Source organism: Oncorhynchus keta, chromosome 36, assembly GCF_023373465.1.
Source record: "Oncorhynchus keta strain PuntledgeMale-10-30-2019 chromosome 36, Oket_V2, whole genome shotgun sequence".
NCBI classification, from domain to species: domain Eukaryota; kingdom Metazoa; phylum Chordata; class Actinopteri; order Salmoniformes; family Salmonidae; genus Oncorhynchus; species Oncorhynchus keta.
The window spans coordinates 16,533,710-16,552,452 of record NC_068456.1 but is presented as its reverse complement, the minus strand read 5'-3'; the positions used below and the strand labels follow the sequence as shown (position 1 = coordinate 16,552,452).

General features: G+C 41.2%; 1 protein-coding gene across 2 annotated transcripts in view; it reads right to left on the bottom strand.

Annotated features, from left to right (window-relative positions):
- Positions 1 to 18,743, bottom strand: part of LOC118369714 (protocadherin-15-like) — a 269,223-nt gene that overhangs the window by 94,623 nt on the left and 155,857 nt on the right. For both annotated transcript variants that reach the window (XM_052498598.1, XM_035754342.2), the window contains exons 19-21: positions 14,921 to 15,049; positions 8,196 to 8,501; positions 5,682 to 5,912 (exon numbers count right to left, since the gene is read on the bottom strand). In XM_052498598.1, coding sequence (XP_052354558.1) covers positions 5,682 to 5,912; positions 8,196 to 8,501; positions 14,921 to 15,049 — 666 coding nt within the window. The remainder of the gene's footprint in view (positions 1 to 5,681; positions 5,913 to 8,195; positions 8,502 to 14,920; positions 15,050 to 18,743) is intronic.

Sequence of the window (18,743 nt, the reverse complement as noted above, 5' to 3'; positions counted from 1 at the left end):
AGTGACAGTTCTAGACCATTTCAACTGGGGGGGGGGCAAGCTGGGGCCGGTTGTACTGTTAGAGGGGCCAGTTACATTAGATGTTATTGTTGTCATCGTTTTCTTCGGGCATTAGCAGGCAAAAGACCATGTTCATAATCTTCATTGCCACTGTCTAATAACGGTTGTAAAAAATAGAATGATAGCAAAAATGTGTTGTTTAGGGGGGGCCACAAGGGGTCCAACATTGTTGTTACAGGGGCACTGCCCCCCCCGATTAAGTAGGAAAGAAATTCCACAAATTAACTTTTAACAAGGCACACCTGTTAATTTAAATGCATTCCAGGCGACTACCTCATGAAGCTGGTTGAGAGAATGCCAAGAGTGTGCAAAGCTGTCATCAAGGCAAAGGGAGGCTACTTTTATCAATTTCAAATATAACATATATTTAGATTTGTTTTACACCTTTTTGGTTACTACATGATTCCATATGTTATTTCACAGTTTTGATGTCTTCACTATTGTTCTATAATGTAGAAAATAGTTCAACTAAAGACAAACCCTTTAATGAGTAGGTGTGTGCAACTTTTGACTGGTACTGTATATTTGCAAACATTTCTAAAAACCTATGTTCCTTTTGTCAATATGGGATACTGTGTGTAGATTGATGAAAAAATTTTTTTTAATCAATTTCAGAATAATAATGAAATGTCACAAAATGTGGAAAAAGTCAAGGGGTCTGAATATTTTCCTGAATGCACTGTACATATACAATTAAAGATCTTGAACAACACATAGATTCATATGATATATAACAACATTTCTGATGATATTGTTGAAGTGGGCCGGTGCTGACCTGCAGAGAGAAGAGACTTTGACACAAGTGCCCTTGAACAAACCATCTGATTTAACCATACCTAGAGGATCTTAATGTGAAAGGAAAAGATTCATTCACAGACACGTGTCCAGTCCATCTATATGCAGTTTGTGTTCTGTTGAGCTGACAAACAGTGATTCAGTGCTTCTGCTTTCAATAACAAAGTCTTGCCATGGTGTTGTCCTCTGTTTGTAGAGGTGGAGAATACACAAACACACACACACAAGCACGCTCTATCAGCTTCTACCGTGTGTTTTCAGAAAGGGTGAGAAAAGAGGGAAATGTTTGCGAGTTTATTTCTCAACCCAAGGACACAGGTAGACTACACAATCTCACTGCGAGGCCTTCCATGGAAACGAAACCTTTCTAAACACAAACACAAGAACAAATTAAATGCAAAAGACTTAAAAAGCCTCGGCAGGTGTAATATGGAGGGAGGAAGGAATGGCATTGTGCCTCCTCCATCTCCACTCCTAGGAACCCAGTGTGAATACATTTGTCCCGCCTTAATCCATGTTGGCCCTATCAAAAAGCTGCCAGCAGGATGTGATCCTATCAAACACTGTTCCTGGGTGACTACAAGGAAACTGCATCAAACTGTCCTTATCGAAGGACAAACTCACTCTACAGCTACGATGGGCCTGCAGAGGAACAACTTGAAGGACCAAGCTTCCCTTGCCACCCTGGCAGTATTGTGAATGCAGAGTGGAAGTCAGCGGATCTGCCATCGGGCAAAATAAAACCCACATACACCCTGAAAAAGCAAATGCACTGTTTTCTGTCCAACTCAGTGGGTGAAGTGTGAGACCAGGGGATGTTCTATATCATGAATATAGTCACAGTTAAAAGGTGTTGTTACACATGCACACACTCACGTACACACACACACATACACACAAACAGAGCGAGACACAGTGTACCAAAACAGGAGGCGTTTAATCCCTTAGTTTCGATTGAGCGGCTAATCTCATGAAAGGTTGGAAAGGGAACGCATGCGTCTGGAAATCCTCACATAATTGCAGTCACAAAGCTAATGAGTCATTCAGCCCTGGAATAGCACCGGGCTAACACGACCGCTAGAAAGCCACAATGGCTTTGGATATGTGCTCAGCCTTGGATCAACCATAACAAAAAAACAATCAGGACTGCAATTCAAGTGTCTCCTAGCTGGCCTATCTGAATGATGCCATCAATAAATTGAGTTCACAGCATATACAGTGGGGCAAAAAAGTATTTAGTCAGCTATTTAGTCACCTATTGTGCAAGTTCTCCCACTTAAAAAGATGAGAGGCCTGTAATTGTCATCATAGGTACACTTCAACTATGACAGACAAAATGAGAAAAAAAATCCAGAAAATCACATTGTAGGATTTTTAATGAATTTATTTGCAAATTATGGTGGAAAATAAGTATTTGGCCAATAACAAAAGTTTATCTCAATACTTTGTTATATACCCTTTGTTGGCAATGACAGAGGTCAAACATTTTCTGTAAGTCTTCACAAGGTTTTCACACACTGTTGCTGGTATTTTGGCCCATCCCTCCATGCAGATCTCCTATAGAGCAGTGTGTTTTCACACACTGTTGCTGGGCAACACAGACTTTCAACTCCCTCCAAAGTTGTTCTATGATATGGTGTTGAGATCTGGAGATCTAGGCCACTCCAGGATCTTGAAATGCTTCTTACGAAGCCACTCCTTCGTTGCCCGGGCAGTGTGTTTGGGATCATTGTCATGCTTGTCATGCTGAAAGACCCAGCCACATTTCATCTTCAATGCCCTTGCTGATGGAAGGAGGTTTTCACTCAAAATCTCACTATACATGGCCTCATTCATTCTTTCCTTTACACAGATCAGTCGTCCTGGTCCCTTTGCAGAAAAACAGCCCCAAAGCATGATGTTTCCACCACCATGCTTCACAGTAGGTATGGTGTTCTTTGGATGCAACTCAGCATTCTTTGTCCTCCAAACACGACGAGTTGAGTTTTTACCAAAAAGTTATATTTTGGTTTCATCTGACCATATGACATTCTACCAATCTTCTTCTGGATCATTCAAATGCTCTCTATCAAACTTCAGACGGGCCTGGATATGTACTGGCTTAAGCAGGGGGACACGTCTGGCACTGCAGGATTTGAGTCCCTGGCAGAGTAGTGTGTTACTGATGGTAGGCTTTGTTACTTTGGTTCCAGCTCTCTGCAGGTCATTCACTAGGTTCCCCCATGTGGTTCTGGGATTTTTGCTCACCGTTCTTGTGATCATTTTGACCCCACGGGGTGAGATCTTGCATGGAGCCCCAGATCGAGGGAGATTATCAGTGGTCTTGTATGTCTTCCATTTCCTAATAATTGCTGTCACAGTTGATTTCTTCAAAACAAGCTGCTTACCTATTGCAGATTCAGTCTTCCCAGCCTGGTGCAAGTCTACAGTTTTGTTTCTGGTGTCCTTTGACAGCTCTTTTGTCTTGGCCATAGTGGAGTTTGGAGTGTGACTGTTTGAGGTTGTGGACAGGTGTCTTTTATACTGATAACAAGTTCAAACAGGTGCCATTAATACAGGTAACGAGTGGAGGACAAAGGAGCCTCTTAAAGAAGACGTTACAGGTCTGTGAGAGCCAGAAATCTTGCTTGTTTGTAGGTGACCAAATACTTATTTTCCACCATAATTTGAAAATAAATTCATTAAAAATCCTACAATGCGATTTTCTGGATTTTCTTTCTCATTTTGTCTGTCATAGTTGAAGTGTACCTATGATGAAAATTACAGGCCTCTCTCATCTTTTTAAGTGTGAGAACTTGCACAATTGGTGGCTGATCACATCACCTCTTGAAGAGCATAGTCAGAACTATAAATCACCGATTATTCCTTGCAAAAACATTGCGCATATTTAGCTCTATCATCAGAGTTATGCAGCAAGTAACTACATGCTTTTAATGATCAGTAAGCATCAATTGATCGTGTAATTTAACGGGCAAAGTACTTTAGCTCTACATGAATAGCAGTCATGGTATTATGTCATTATATACTGTGAACTCAATTTAATGATCACCGCATTCAGATAGGCCAGCTAAGAGACTTTTGAATTGCAGTCCTGATTGTGTCTTTGTTATGGCTGATCCAAGGCTGAGCACATATCCAGAGCCACTCTGCCTGCTGCCCTTAGACTTCACATCACTTATTTAACAATCACTTGAAAATGGCACGTACGTCAAATTGAACGCTCTGCACCGTAGTGTGACATTTGATTGATAACGACCTATATCTCGTCTAAAGATAACTGTAACTACTGATCCTGGCACTGAAACAGTATTGCTTTGTTGCCTTTTGCCAGTACTACTTCTGCCTGGAGACCATGAGGTGAAAGGATTTGGAAACATAAAGTGTTTATTCATCCTAATCAAAGGAGTTTACTAACTCCAGCACACCTTCCTCAGTAACTGCAGAGCAGGAGACACACAGTGAATAAAGCGGTATGCCGACTATGACTATCACTTATACAGTGCTGGTTCTATGGATCCTTCACCATCACTGATGGTCCTTAGGGACTATGATGGTACATACTATTGCGAAATGTAAAGCAACAAGTGCTTTTTCCTTGATGAGGGCTATAACTCGTTTATTCTTCAAGCACTAGCCTACTTGTCACCACCATGAGTGGAAACAAGTGAGAGTGAAGTAACAGGGACAATGTTTTTCACCAAGTAAATGTACACATACTCAGAATTGTAGAAGGTGATATGGTGCTGCTAGTGATAGACACATTTAGAGACAGACAACGTAGTTTAAACAAAGTTTACATACATTATACACAACAAGGTAGAGTGAGTATAGCTATAACAGAATGAGCTAATATACAGTGTTTATACAGTTGATATACAGCAAATGTACAAACTGACGGAGGCGCAACTCAATATTAGGAAGGTGTTCCTAATGTTTGGTATACTCAGTGTGTCTAAATGCAGAGAAATGGACAGAGTGCAATGCATTATAGTGCAGTTATTTTGTGTACAGTTCAGAGATGTCTTGATGCGTGTGCAGCATAGAGTGCATATTCCTTTAGTCTCTATAGGCCAGATGGCCAGTTGGTGAGGGCCACTATTCAGGTGATGGGAGGTTTTGACCTGAACCGCCTGCCAGAGGTGAATTTTTGGAGGAGGGAGTGACCGGGGTTGGAAGGGGCATCCTGAGCCGATGACCCTCTCTGTAGACAGGACAATGCATTGCAGTTTACCCTTGCAGGGGCAGGGGCAGACCCAAACAAGATGGTGATGGAGGAGGTGAGGATTGACTCAACGATTGATGGGTAAAACAGGATCAAGATTGAATGGGAGATGTTCAATTTTGTTTTTAGCTGCGGCAAGTAGTACATCCGCTGGTGTGCCTTATTGGTGACCGCTGTGATGTTGACCTCCCACTTGAGGTTGTGGGAGATGATGGTCCCCAGGAATTTGAATGATTCAGCAATGCTACAGTAACAGCTGAGCCATCAATCTCAAGGGATAAAGAGTCCGAAAGGTGTTTTCCCAGCTTCACATGTTGCGTCCTGTTGGTCAGGAAGTCAGTGATCCACTGACAGATGGAGCTGGACACGTTCAGCTGGGAGAGTTTGTATTGTAGCAGTTATGGGTATTGAACGCAGAGATAAAGTCCACAAACAATATCTTTGCATATGTCTATGGGTTATCGAGGTGCTTAAGGATGTAGTGTAGGCCCCTGTTAACAACATAGTCCATAGACCTGTTTACTCTGTAGGCGAACTGCAGTGGGTCACACAGTGGGAGGGGGGAGTGAATACACAGTGAATACAGAGCTTCAGCTGGTCTTACCGTGATCCGAACAGTGACTGTGGCCTCGCCGGGGGGCATTGTCCCTGCCTGGTCCACGGCCTCCACCTGGAAGGTATAGTTGGTCCCCATGCCCATACTAGCCAGGTCCTCAAAGTCCAGCGTCTGCAGGACCAACAGCTCGCCCGAGATCGGGTTCACTGAGAAAAGCTTCCTGGCCTCCGCAGATTTGATACGGTATGTTATGTTAGAGAACAGGTCTGCATCCACCGCCTGTGACAGAGGGAGAGAGAGGGATGAGAGACAGACAGACAGACAGACAGACAGACAGACAGACAGACAGACAGACAGACAGACAGACAGACAGACAGACAGACAGACAGACACAGCACTTTCTGACATACAGTTTGGATGGAGGGACTGAAGTCGCAATGAAATTAGAAATGGTATAGGTGTTGGCTATATTCAGTGAATGCTAATTTGTTTAAACAGTGTAAAGTGCTTCTACTATGTAGAAATGTAATACAATTAATACAGGCACTGATCAAATGAATCCAAAGGAAATTGTTTAGTTGGCCCTTTATAAGTAAAATTATTAAGATCAAAGGAGGAGTTATGCTAGCGGCAGAGAAATATGATTATAGAAATGCATGTACACAAACACACACACACACAAACACAGCAACCAAAATCCTGATTAGAAAAGATATCCAACCGACACCTGAGAATAAAAAGTCAATGCGATCTGTGGGAGTGAGAATCTTTCAGGTGGAAGGCTTTGATGTGGAGATGTGACGGAAGTAACAATATACAACAAAATAAAAAGATAAAATACATGTATAAATAAATAGAAAAGAGAACACATATAATCCCTCCAGAGGAGAGAGGCGGGGATCAGAGATTCATCTGCCTGCAATGGCTGTCTGTCACTGGGCCTTCTTTACAGACAGGTGTCACTCCCACTACCATCCCCATCCCTGTCTGCTTCTGTTCTGGCTGAAGATGTTGTTCGTTTTTCTTGGGAGATTAGTGTTGTCACGGTTGCAGGTGTCAGTCACTCATCCACTCCCCCCTCCCTTGCATTATTCCCTTGTGAGTTGAGTAATATGTCACTCAGAATAGGTCTACAATTACTTCCCCTATGCCCCGGCTTTGCTTTGGTGCTCGCTTGGGTATTCCCATGGTTCTCTTCCTCAGCACACACTACAAGAGGATATGCTTGACAGTAGGGCTGCACGATTAATCAAATTCAGATTGAAATTGCGATAATGATAGGTCAATATTCATATCGCAAGAGGCTGCGATTATCTATTTGACGCTCAGTTAATACAACAAAAACTAGACTACGGCCCTCCTACAATGAGATCCGCTAGACTCCGTTCATTCACTCCCTACATGCATAGAGGATGCTGACCAATCACATTTGCATTGCATGCACATGCTGGCCATTCACAAGCGTCCCCGCTTAGAGGGTGCAGTTAGATGCTGGTGAGGAGAGGAAGGGCTGAGTGCTGCTAGTGCTAACGAAAAACATCCCGCAGACAAATAAGAATATATCACATAGCCAAAGACATGATTCCTATTTGCAGAGTCAACAAAGATGGCGTCAAGAAGATGATTAACAAGCTGGACAGGAGTTACAAGATTCCATCTCATACATATGTCTCCCAAGTCACAATCCCAACACTGTATAGCAAAATTAAGGGAGAAGTTGAAACAGAGCTCACACATGTTGATTATTACTTGACTACAACATACATTTGGAAGTAGAACAGCCGGGCCCTAAATTAGTTTGACAGTACACTATATTGATGAGATGTTTCAACTGAAAGGTCGGTGCTTGGAAACATCATAGGCCAGAAGATCACACAGGATAAAACATTGCTCTGGGTTTGTGTGAAACTTTAATTGCCTGGGTCGCAATTGAAAATCGCAATTCATAATCGCAATATCCGTTAAAAAAAAGCACAATTATACATTTTGTCCAAATCGTGCAGCCCTACTTGACAGTGTCGAATCTACCTGAGACACCTTCCATCAAGTTCCAAGGCGCTCAGGGTTTATCAAGCATTACATTATCGTTTGTCAAGAGAGGGATTTTTTTTTTGTTACCCCTTAAGCCTGATTCAGAGCTTTGATGAGAAACGGGCTTTTAGTCTTACTCCATTTGAGACTTAAGACACCCAGAGAGTTCTTACAGACCAGACTCCTCAGATAGTAAAATATAAGTGTTTTACCCTCCATTGTGTGTGTGAAACACTAAAGAGCCTGGAAGCTTATGGCAGTTGAAAAGGAGGCCAAATCGCCTGATAGCTGTAGACGCTTTGACGTTAAATTATGTTAAAGGGGGCATTTAATAGTCAAGCTGTTTGAAGCCGTTACTGTTCTGTGCAAGGCCTGGCAGAGAGAGGGAGAGAAACCACAGATCCCCCTCCCCCACATCCACACTTACACTGAGTATCAGAACCACAATGCTCATTAATCACACAAATACTCAGTGTAGCTGTAGGAGGCACACGAAGACATGTGCACACGCACACACAAACACACACTTACACTGAGGCGCAGGACCACGGTACCCACAGGGCTGTTCTCTGGAACATTGACCACGTAGGTCTTCTGGGAAAACTCTGGGCTGTTGTCATCGATGTCTGTCACCTGGACAGAGAGGGTGAAGGTGGTCCTGCGGGGGTCCACCGCTCCGTCTGAGGCCTCCACTATGAGGTCATACTGACTCCTGACCTCTCGGTCCAGAGGCACCACGGTGGATATGCTGCCGTTCTCAGTGATGGTGAAAAGACCTGGGTGGTTGACTATCTTGTAGCGCACCAGACCATTAGCCCCTGCATCTGGATCTGTGGCCTGCAGTGGAGGAGGATAACATAGTAGATTCAATTTGTGGAGTGAGGAAGAGAAACAGGCAAATAATGGAAATACTTAAGCAGTAAGGTACAAGGGGTTGTGCTCTATCATGAATACATATAGTCACAGTTAAAACGCACTCACCTCAAAATTAGTACTGTACATCTAAAAATTACTTAACTGACATGGTTCTCATTCAAACCCAGTGTTCATTTCAATCTCATTTTCTCTTCACATTGAGATTAGTGTCTCTGTCACAGACTCATGACTAATCATCAGCAAGTTCAAAAGGCCAGAAGCCTCTTCCGTAAAAGTCTGATTTTCAACAAAGGGAATTCCTTGAATGCTAAATCACATTCCAGAAACGAACACTTCATTCTTTATTCAGCAAAAAAGAAGGAAAGGTTGAAAAACCCCGGAACAGGGTACATTTTGAGGATCCTTCAGGGTAGACAGAAAGTTAGTTGATTAACAAATTCTAAATCCCTCATGAATATGCCAGCTCATGAGTATGCTAGCGTGTGTGCTATCTTGTGTGTGTGTGTGTGTGTGTGTGTGTGTGTGTGTGTGTGTGTGTGTGTGTGTGTGTGTGTGTGTGTGTGTGTGTGTGTGTGTGTGTGTGTGTGTGTGTGTGTGTGTGTGTGTGAGAACCTGACTGCATGATTTTTGTGTGTAAAGAGCAGGCACTAATTCCTTTCTGTTGTAATCATGGTAACAAGGAAAGAGAGAGAGGGAGTGAGAGAAATAGAGAGCGAGAGAGGTGGGGAAGGCATTGAAATCTGACCCTGCTCCTGACTGAGTTCTTGATCTCGGCTATGAAAGGACAGAGTAGCACAGAGAGTTAAAAAGGGAAATTAAAAAGGGAGAGGGTTTAGGTGGAGTAAGGGTGCTTTACCCTAATTTTGTATTACACAGAAAGCCAGATAGATGCTCAAAGCCAAGGCTAAAGATTGAGCCCTGGCATTAAGCCTTTAGAAAACAGAAGAACAACATGTCAATTGAAATGTGCAAACATTACTGTGCAATGAGTTGACATCATTATGAACCTCACGGCTCACAGGCTTAATTCCTTTAATACATACTAAATGTATGAATTAATAATTAGGAATATTTTAACAGCCTGTCATTGACTAGAAACACACACAAGCTCACTTTAGCACCGCAGGGCTGATTACCGGCTGTTTTTTATGAACTTAAGGTAGCCGAGCATTCATTGTCTCTCAGATCCATTAAAAGTGCATTAGGCTGCGTTTACACAGGCAGTCAATTTCTGATATTTTGCACAATTATGGGCAAAGGAGCTGATCTGATTTGTCAAAACACCAAAAAGATCAGAATTGGGCTGCCTGTGCAAACGCAGCCTTAGATCTGCCACATGAAAAAACTGCTATGACTCGGCTAGTGTGGAAACTTCACTTTTGTGCATGCTAGGTGAGTGTGGATAAGTATAGAATCTACACTATGTGGATGCATAAATACCTTTTGGCTAATACCTGATACAAAAAGGTAGGCCTACATACAGTATGCATGCTTGTGAATGACAAAGAAACTAACAATGTAATTATCGTCACATCATTACGTTATCAAATCATATCCAATTTTATTTGTCATATACACATGGTTAGCAGATGTTAATGTGAGTGTAGCGAAATGCTTGTGCTTCTAGTTCCGACAATGTAGTAATAAACAACGAATGAGTGATGGTACAGAACAGCATAGGCAAGATGCAGTAGATGGTATCGAGTACAGTATATACATATGGGATGAGTAATGTAGGGTATGTAAACATAAAAGTGGCATAGTTTAAAATGGCTAGTGATACATGTATTACATAAAGATGGCAAGATGCAGTAGATGATATAGAGTACAGTATATACATATGCGATGAGTAATGTAGGGGTATGTAAACATTATATTAAGTGGCATTGTTTAAAGTGGCTAGTGATACATTTCCTCACACTCAACGTCAACAAAACAAAGGAGATGATTGTGGACTTCAGGAAACAGCAGAGAGAGCACCCCCCTATCCACATCGATGGGACAGTAGTGGAGAGGTTAGCATGTTTTAAGTTCCTCGGCGTACACATCACAGACAAACTGAATTGGTCCACCCACACAGACAGCATTGTGAAGAAGGTGCAGCAGCGCCTCTTCAACCTCAGGAGGCTGAAGAAATTTGGCTTGTCACCAAAAGCACTCACAAACTTCTACAGATGCACAATCGAGAGTATCCTGTCGGGCTATATCACCGCCTGGTACGGCAACTGCTCCGCCCACAACCGTAAGGCTCTCCAGAGGGTAGTGAGGTCTGCACAATGCATCACCGGGGGCAAACTACCTGCCCTCCAGGACACCTACACCACCCGATGTCACAGGAAGGCCATAAAGATCATCAAGGCCAACAACCACCCGAGCCACTGCCTGTTCACCCCGCTATCATCCAGAAGGCGAGGTCAGTACAGGTGCATCAAAGCAGGGACCGAGAGACTGAAAAAAAGCTTATATTTCAAGGCCATCAGACTGTTAAACAGCCTCCACTAGCATTGAGTAGCTGCTGCCAACATACTGACTCAACTCCAGCTCACTTTAATAATGGACATTGATGGAAATTGATGTAAAAAATGTATCACAAGCCACTTTAAACAATGCCACTTAATATAATGTTTACACACCCTACAGTACTCATCTCATATGTATATACTGTACTCTATATCATCTACTGCATCTTACCATCTTTATGTAATACATGTATCACTAGCCACTTTAAACTATGCCACTTTTGTGTTTACATACCCTACATTACTCATCGCATATGTATATATTGTACTCGATACCATCTACTGCATCTTGCCTATGCCGTTCTATACCATCACTCAATCATATATCTTTATGTACATATTCTTTATCCCTTTACACCTGTGTGTATAAGGTAGTAGTTGTGGTATTGTTAGGTTAGAGTACTCGTTGGTTATTACTGCATTGTCGGAACTAAACACACAAGCATTTCGCTACACTTGCATTAACATCTGCTAACCATGTGTATGTGACAAATAAAATGTGATTTGATTTGATTTTGAACTGTCTGGGACATTGGAAAATCAGAACAGGTATGATGCAGTTCTAAGAAAGAAATGTTGAATACTCGTTTCTGATTGGCTTGAAGGGCATTCTAGAGTGTGCACTATTTCTCAATAATGCACGGCAATAACAACAGTTATGAAGTAGTTCCAACAGTTCCAACAAAAACATACCAGTCATTAGTCCAATTTGCCTGGTTGCTAGTCAAACACTTTGGTTGCTAATTCTACTCATTTCTAATTGGCTCGAAGGGCATTCTAGAGTGTGCATAATTTCTCAGACGGCGCCATAAAATTCAGATTGTTTAAGTATCTTAATGCTAACCCTAAGGCGTGTAAGGCAGGGGTCTTCAAACAAGGATGTGCGAAAATATCTCTAAAAATAAAAGTTGATTACAGTTTGTAACCAGCTAAACTAGCAGAAATGTGTTTAGAGTTACCTTTCTAGCAGATAGGCTACGTTAGAGTTTACACTTCCTCTTCAGTTATAACTGTAAGATGGTCATCTACCAAATCTATGCATTTTTATATCTTGATTACTTCCTTTCCATTACCATTCACCTGGTGATAATACAAGACATGAACACATGCTGTTTCGGGAGTCTTCCAGTCACTGCACTAACGCTAGTTAGCAATGGCTCACAAAACTACCTTCAAATTTCACAACTACATAAATTGTATCCATGAGTTCATCTGACAAAGGGCTTAATTGTCAAAATCCCACGCCATGCAATATACTTAAATAATACAGTATGCAGTGCAACACCCATGCATAAGTGTCATCTGCCATCAGCTTAAGGGTCAAGTACTGCACTTCAATGCCATTTTATGGTGGATAGAGTTGAGTGATGTTTACAGACCCACATAAAAAGGGACTGCCATTCAAGATAGTATTGAGATATGAGTCATATGTGAAGACTAGACTTCAAGTTGAGAAGTACTGCCGATTTTCATTATTCAACTCTAACCAGTATTGCAGGATCCATTTTCTTCCTGGTAAATGACTGATTTTCATTGATTGTAACTAGAGTCCTCTCACTTGGTGTCCCAGGACTGAGTCAGTCCCTGATTACAGCAGATGGATTTGTTGTGGAAGTTGTGGAACTCAATGGCTGGACTTCAATACCACATGTAGACGTTTTATTAGTATTACAAATGCACCAATGAATGTGTTTTGTATTCTGTTGATACATGTACTCTATCAATCTCTGTGCCATAATGTGGTCTATGGGAGTAACTCAAAATACACTTAAATCAATAAGAGAGATGTGGGAACTTCAAAGTGAGAGACAAGTCTTGGTGTTCTTGGGTTGGTGAATGTGTGTCATCAGGATGAAACAAACATAGTAACTCAAATTGAGGAGCTTCAGTTTCCATAAAGGATGTTGGAATTACCCTTATCTCCTTTCCAACATTAACAAATGTGTGAATCGTCATCACAATTCAGTAGGAGTATGAACTACCTATCATATCCCTCAGCAGAACAGTAATCATTCAATAGATTAAATTAATGAAGAAAACAATTATGGAAGTTTGTATTTCTTCTTGGTCTGGATGCAACATGGTCTTGACTAGACAAATTGTATATATATATTTATTGTTTTGAGCATTTGTTGTTACAGTTTCTCGGAATGGACACTAACCCCATGATCCAAACACAACTAAACGTGCAACAAGGTGGACAAGTAAGAGTTTCCACTTGATTGCAGTCCAGCAGGGCCCTCACAAGAGAGGCCACATTAACAAAGTTAGCTGGCCCATCCATCCATCAGTGTACTTTGGGTAATTAACAATCCATGTATCCCATTATAAGTAATTAAATGAAGAGGTAACAATGGATCATTGACAGCTTGTTTTAATTGCTAGATTTATACTCAGATAAAGGGACAAACTATAGATATAGCAATAATCACTTCTCTATATTATCACTTCATTGTCTTCTCTATTGTACTTTAAATACACTTCATGAAATATTTTCTTTAGCTTTTTCCAGACATTTTTTGTATAAATGTTTATTAAATGATAAGCATATGATACATTTGTAAATAAAGCATCCAAACCACTCTTACAATTAATGTGAAATTCTGGCACTGTTGAACCTCATTTTCATAATATCCAGTACCATACCAGTGTCTACATGTGTTAAAAAGCAATGCCACATTCTGATATACACCGCCACTGGTAGCAACCTGTATTAGAGCTAATGTTTGCTTTGCCCTAGCTAGTGCATTTAGCTAAAGGGCCTTTAACTAGCCAGCTAGCTAGTTAGCGATTAGCATTAGCGATTAGCTTTAGGCACATGCCAACTTCCTTAGACGAACTAACTCGCGTTTTGCAAAGAGTGAGATACACAAACTAATATTATGATAAATGAAACTTGGATTCATTTTTTTTTAAATGTGGAAAACAGTATCGTTGTTGCTTTGGAAGAATCTGTCGAGTGAATTCTGAGAGAAACAGGCACAGCGTAGAGGAACTGTCTGTGTGCTGCCCGCCCGTTGAGTGACAGGGGGCGGGGCTTCAGCCTGTCTTGTTTAAACAATGTAGAGAAGAGTTTTGCGGAGAAATACTGTTATGCATGGACTTTTTTCTATTCTTTTGGGGGGTGGATCGGTCGCCCGTTGCTCCCAAAATAAAACTCCAAGTCGCTCAGCAAAATATTTGGTCGCATTTTAGAGCTCTGGCTGGAGATTGAAAAGTGGGGGAATTGCCCATTATCTCTTCATGTGCTACCACTATCGGTGCACAGCTCAAACCAAAGTTCTGACATTACTAGGGCAAAGTAATAATTTTGATCTCAATTAAAAAATATATTTGGATCTTTCATCAAGGCATTGTATTCTAGTCAATTAGAACATGTCCCTAAGTCCACCTAATCAAGGCAAGACAAGGAGGTAACAAAACAAACGCTGCGCTGTGGTCCTTGAATCGCGCCACCACGCACGCTCACACAAAAACTCTGGAAGAATTATTCTCTGATTATTTCCCAGTCCAATTAATCTAAAACAGTAATTAGAAAAACCCTTGCTGAACTGAACCAGTCAAAAGGGGCATCACTTTGGGTGAAAGATCAGCCAATCGAGACCGGCCGTGTTGAAGTTATGCCACATGCGTTGCTGTGGACACCGGTGGGACTTTTGGAGTAGCTGGGGTTGGTGAAGATACAAAAATACCTGCTCAGAAAAGCCGTGCCAGACAGGAATGTGGAAAGAAAGGAAATACCAGGAAATGGCAGGTGAAATGAATGTTATTTTTTAAATGTTGTATTCATGCTCAAGGTGAACTCTAACAACATACTACTTACTACACTGTGTGCATCTTTAACCCATTACATATGCTTACCGTGACTTGACCCACAAACACGTTGGCCTTCTCCTCCTGGACAGTGAGGTTCCTGGGCAGAGTCAGGTCAAACTTAGGGTCGTTATCATTTACATCAGTCACCACTATGTTCACTGTGGTGGTGGAGGTCTGGAAACAAAGACAGAGAGAAAAAAACAAGTTGATCGTGTGTGTGTCTATGCGCACGAACCTGCAGGCATGTGTCTGTGTACGCGCACAAGCAGACAGACATACTTATTTGCGGTAGATTGGAAAGCTTTGAAAGAAATCAAAACTAAATTCTAAAACTTAAAGACATTCTGTATGATGATACAGTGTAAATAATGCAATGACAATTTGCAAAACAAAAGCCAAAGCAGCAGGGAATCAAATATTTTCAAAAGAATTAGGAAAATAATTTATCTGTAGCAGACTTACAGAACAGCACCTGTGATGACTAGGCAGATACAAATATACTCTACTAATGAATACATAATGTAATGAAGTCAATGCTGAGACACTACATCAAATAGTTACTGAAACTAACTCACACAGACTTCATCTTCACGGAGAATGCAGAGAATACAATATTACTAATGCAACAAAGGCTGTTAGCATTCCTACAGTATCTTTGTGGATATACTGTACAGTGTTCAATTATTATCACTTAATATTAACTGTTTGAGGACATGGCTGTAGGACATGGCAGTCCCTTCAATAGAGGAGGAGGATCCTCTGTATCCCAATGCTGCTAATAATATATGATTTGGGAAGTCACAGTGTACCAATATAGTGCAGTTAACCTTCAAACAATGACACCAGTATACACCCCTCCAAGGCCCTCGTATAAATCACTGGGAAAGATAGCTGAATATGCACAACATATAATCCCATCATGCATTGAGGCAATGCTGTACTTACACAATAGCGCAAAATGGCCTCCTTGGGGAGGAAAGGAGAGGATACAATGTAAAACAAATAATTCCCGGGAGGTAGGCATCCTCCTCGCCTCATAAAGCATTTCAGATATAGGGGAGGAGAGAAGTGACCTGGTTAATGTCAACTTAATTTCTACATAGTGTACAGGGAACATCTTCGATATTGTTTCCTCTTTTTACACCCATAATCACATTTTTTTCTCAAAGATTGTCCAAATACAGCTACAGCACCCCCCTGTACAATATCAGATGCCAGTCCATTTCTCTCTGTGAGAGGTTGAAGCTTTACAACATCATAACATGTCATCTGTCTCTGTGAGAGGTCGAGGTTTTATAACATAACATGTCATCTGTCTCTGTGAGAGGTCGAAGCTTTACAACATAACATGTCATCTGTCTCTGTGAGAGGTTGAAGCTTTACAACATAACATGTCATCTGTCTCTGTGAGAGGTTGAAGCTTTATAACATAACATGTCATCTCTCTCAGAGAGGTCGAAGCTTTACAACATAACATGTCATCTGTCTCTGTGAGAGGTTGAAGCTTTATAACATAACATGTCATCTCTCTCAGAGAGGTCGAAGCTTTACAACATAACATGTCATCTGTCTCTGTGAGAGGTTGAAGCTTTATAACATAACATGTCATCTGTCTCTGTGAGAGGTCGAAGCTTTATAACATAACATGTCATCTGTCTCTGTGAGAGGTCGAAGCTTTACAACATAACATGTCATCTGTCTCTGTGAGAGGTTGAAGCTTTATAACATCAATACATGTCATCTCTCTCAGAGAGGTCGAAGCTTTATAACATAACATGTCATCTGTCTCTATGAGAGCTCGAAGCTTTTCAACATAACATGTCATCTCAGAGAGGTCGAAGCTTTATAACATGTCATCTGTCTCTGTGAGAGCTCGAAGCTTTACAACATAACATGTCATCTCTCTCAGAGAGGTCGAAGCTTTATAACATAACATGTCATCTCTCTCAGAGAGGTCGAAGCTTTATAACATGTCATCTGTCTCTGTGAGAGGTCGAAGCTTTATAACATCAGTGCATGTCATCTCTCTCAGAGAGGTTGCATTTTGAGAGAAAAAAAGAGAACAGAGAAGAAAATAATAGCTACAGTGGCAAGAAAAGGTATGTCAACCCTTTGGAATTACCTGGATTTCTGCATAAATTGGTCATCAAATTTGATCTGATCTTCATCTAAGTCACAACAACAGACAAACAATAGTGTGCTTAAACTAATAACATACAGATTATTGTATTTTTCTTGTCTATATTGAATATACAATTTAAACAGCCTAATGACTTATCCAAAAGCTAATTGAAGTCAGGAGTCAGCTAACCTGGAGTCCAATCAATGAGATGAGATTGGAGATGTTGGTTATAACTGCCTCGCCCTATAAAAAAATCACAAAATTTGAGTTTGCTATTCACAAGAAGCATTGCCTAATGTGAACCATGCCTCGATCAAAAGAGATCTCAGAAGACCTACGATTAAGAATAAAGCTGGAAAGGGTTACAAAAGTATCTCTAAAAGCCTTGATGTTCATCAGTCCATGGTGTTAGGATCTGAGAATATGAAAATATACTTATTCATGTCACTGATGGAGTGCTAAGGTTTAGAGGGCTTACACCAGAATATAAAGGGTTATAGGAGGAAGGTATATAGTGTGTGCAACTAAGCTTGGAATGTGTTGAGTGCAGGGAAGTGATTACATGTGGCCGGCATTGATAAGGGGAGAGAGCCATGGATTAGTGACGAAGGGGGGTTGAGGTCAGGTTAACTTCAGGGAGAAATAGAAGTTCATGGCCTGTATCACTAGTGTCCTGCCTGGCAATAAAGAACGATGTTTGTACAGATGAGTAGGAGGAGACTCAGCCTAGGAGAAAGGGTTAAATATCAGTGATTGTGCGAAATGTCTGAATTACAGCTGTATCGACCCTTTGGGAGGAATTAAACTTGGTTTAGCTTCACTGAAAATAAGAAACTAACAATGGCATGACAAATTGTCTATGAATGGAGAAAGTTCAACAGTGACGCTACTCTCCCTATTAGTGGTCGTCCTGCAAAGATGACTGGAAGAGCATAGCACACAATGCTCAATCAGGTTAAGGAGAATCCTAAAGTGTCAGCTAAAGACTTACAGAAATCTCTGGAACATACTAACATCTCTGTTGACGAGTCTATGATATCTATAACACTAAACAAGAATGGTGTTCATGGGAGGACACCACAGAAGAAGCCACTGCTGTCCCCCAAAAAATATTGCTGCATGTCTGAAGTTTGCAAAAGTGCACCTGGATGTTCCACAGCGCTACTAGCTAAATATTCTGTGAACAGATTAAACTACAGTTGAGTTGTTTGGAAGGAGCACACAACACTATGTGTGGAGAAAAAAGGCACAGATCACCTACAGTGCGGCAAAAAAGTATTTAGTCAGCCACCAATTGTGCAAGTTCTCCCACTTAAAAAGATGAGAGAGGCCTGTAATTTTCATCATAGGTACACGTCAACTATGACAGACAAAATGAGGGAAAAAAATCCAGAAAATCACATTGTAGGATTTTTTATTAATTTATTTGCAAATTATGGTGGAAAATAAGTATTTGGTCACCTACAAACAAGCAAGATTTCTGGCTCTCACAGACCTGTAACTTCTTCTTTAAGAGGCTCCTCTTGTCCTCCACTCGTTACCTGTATTAATGGCACCTGTTTGAACTTGTTATCAGTATAAAAGACACTTGTCCACAACCTCAAACAGTCACACTCCAAACTCCACTATGGCCAAGACCAAAGAGCTGTCAAAGGACACCAGAAACAAAATTGTAGACCTGCACCAGGCTGGGAAGACTGAATCTGCAATAGGTAAGCAGCTTGGTTTGAAGAAATCAACTGTGGG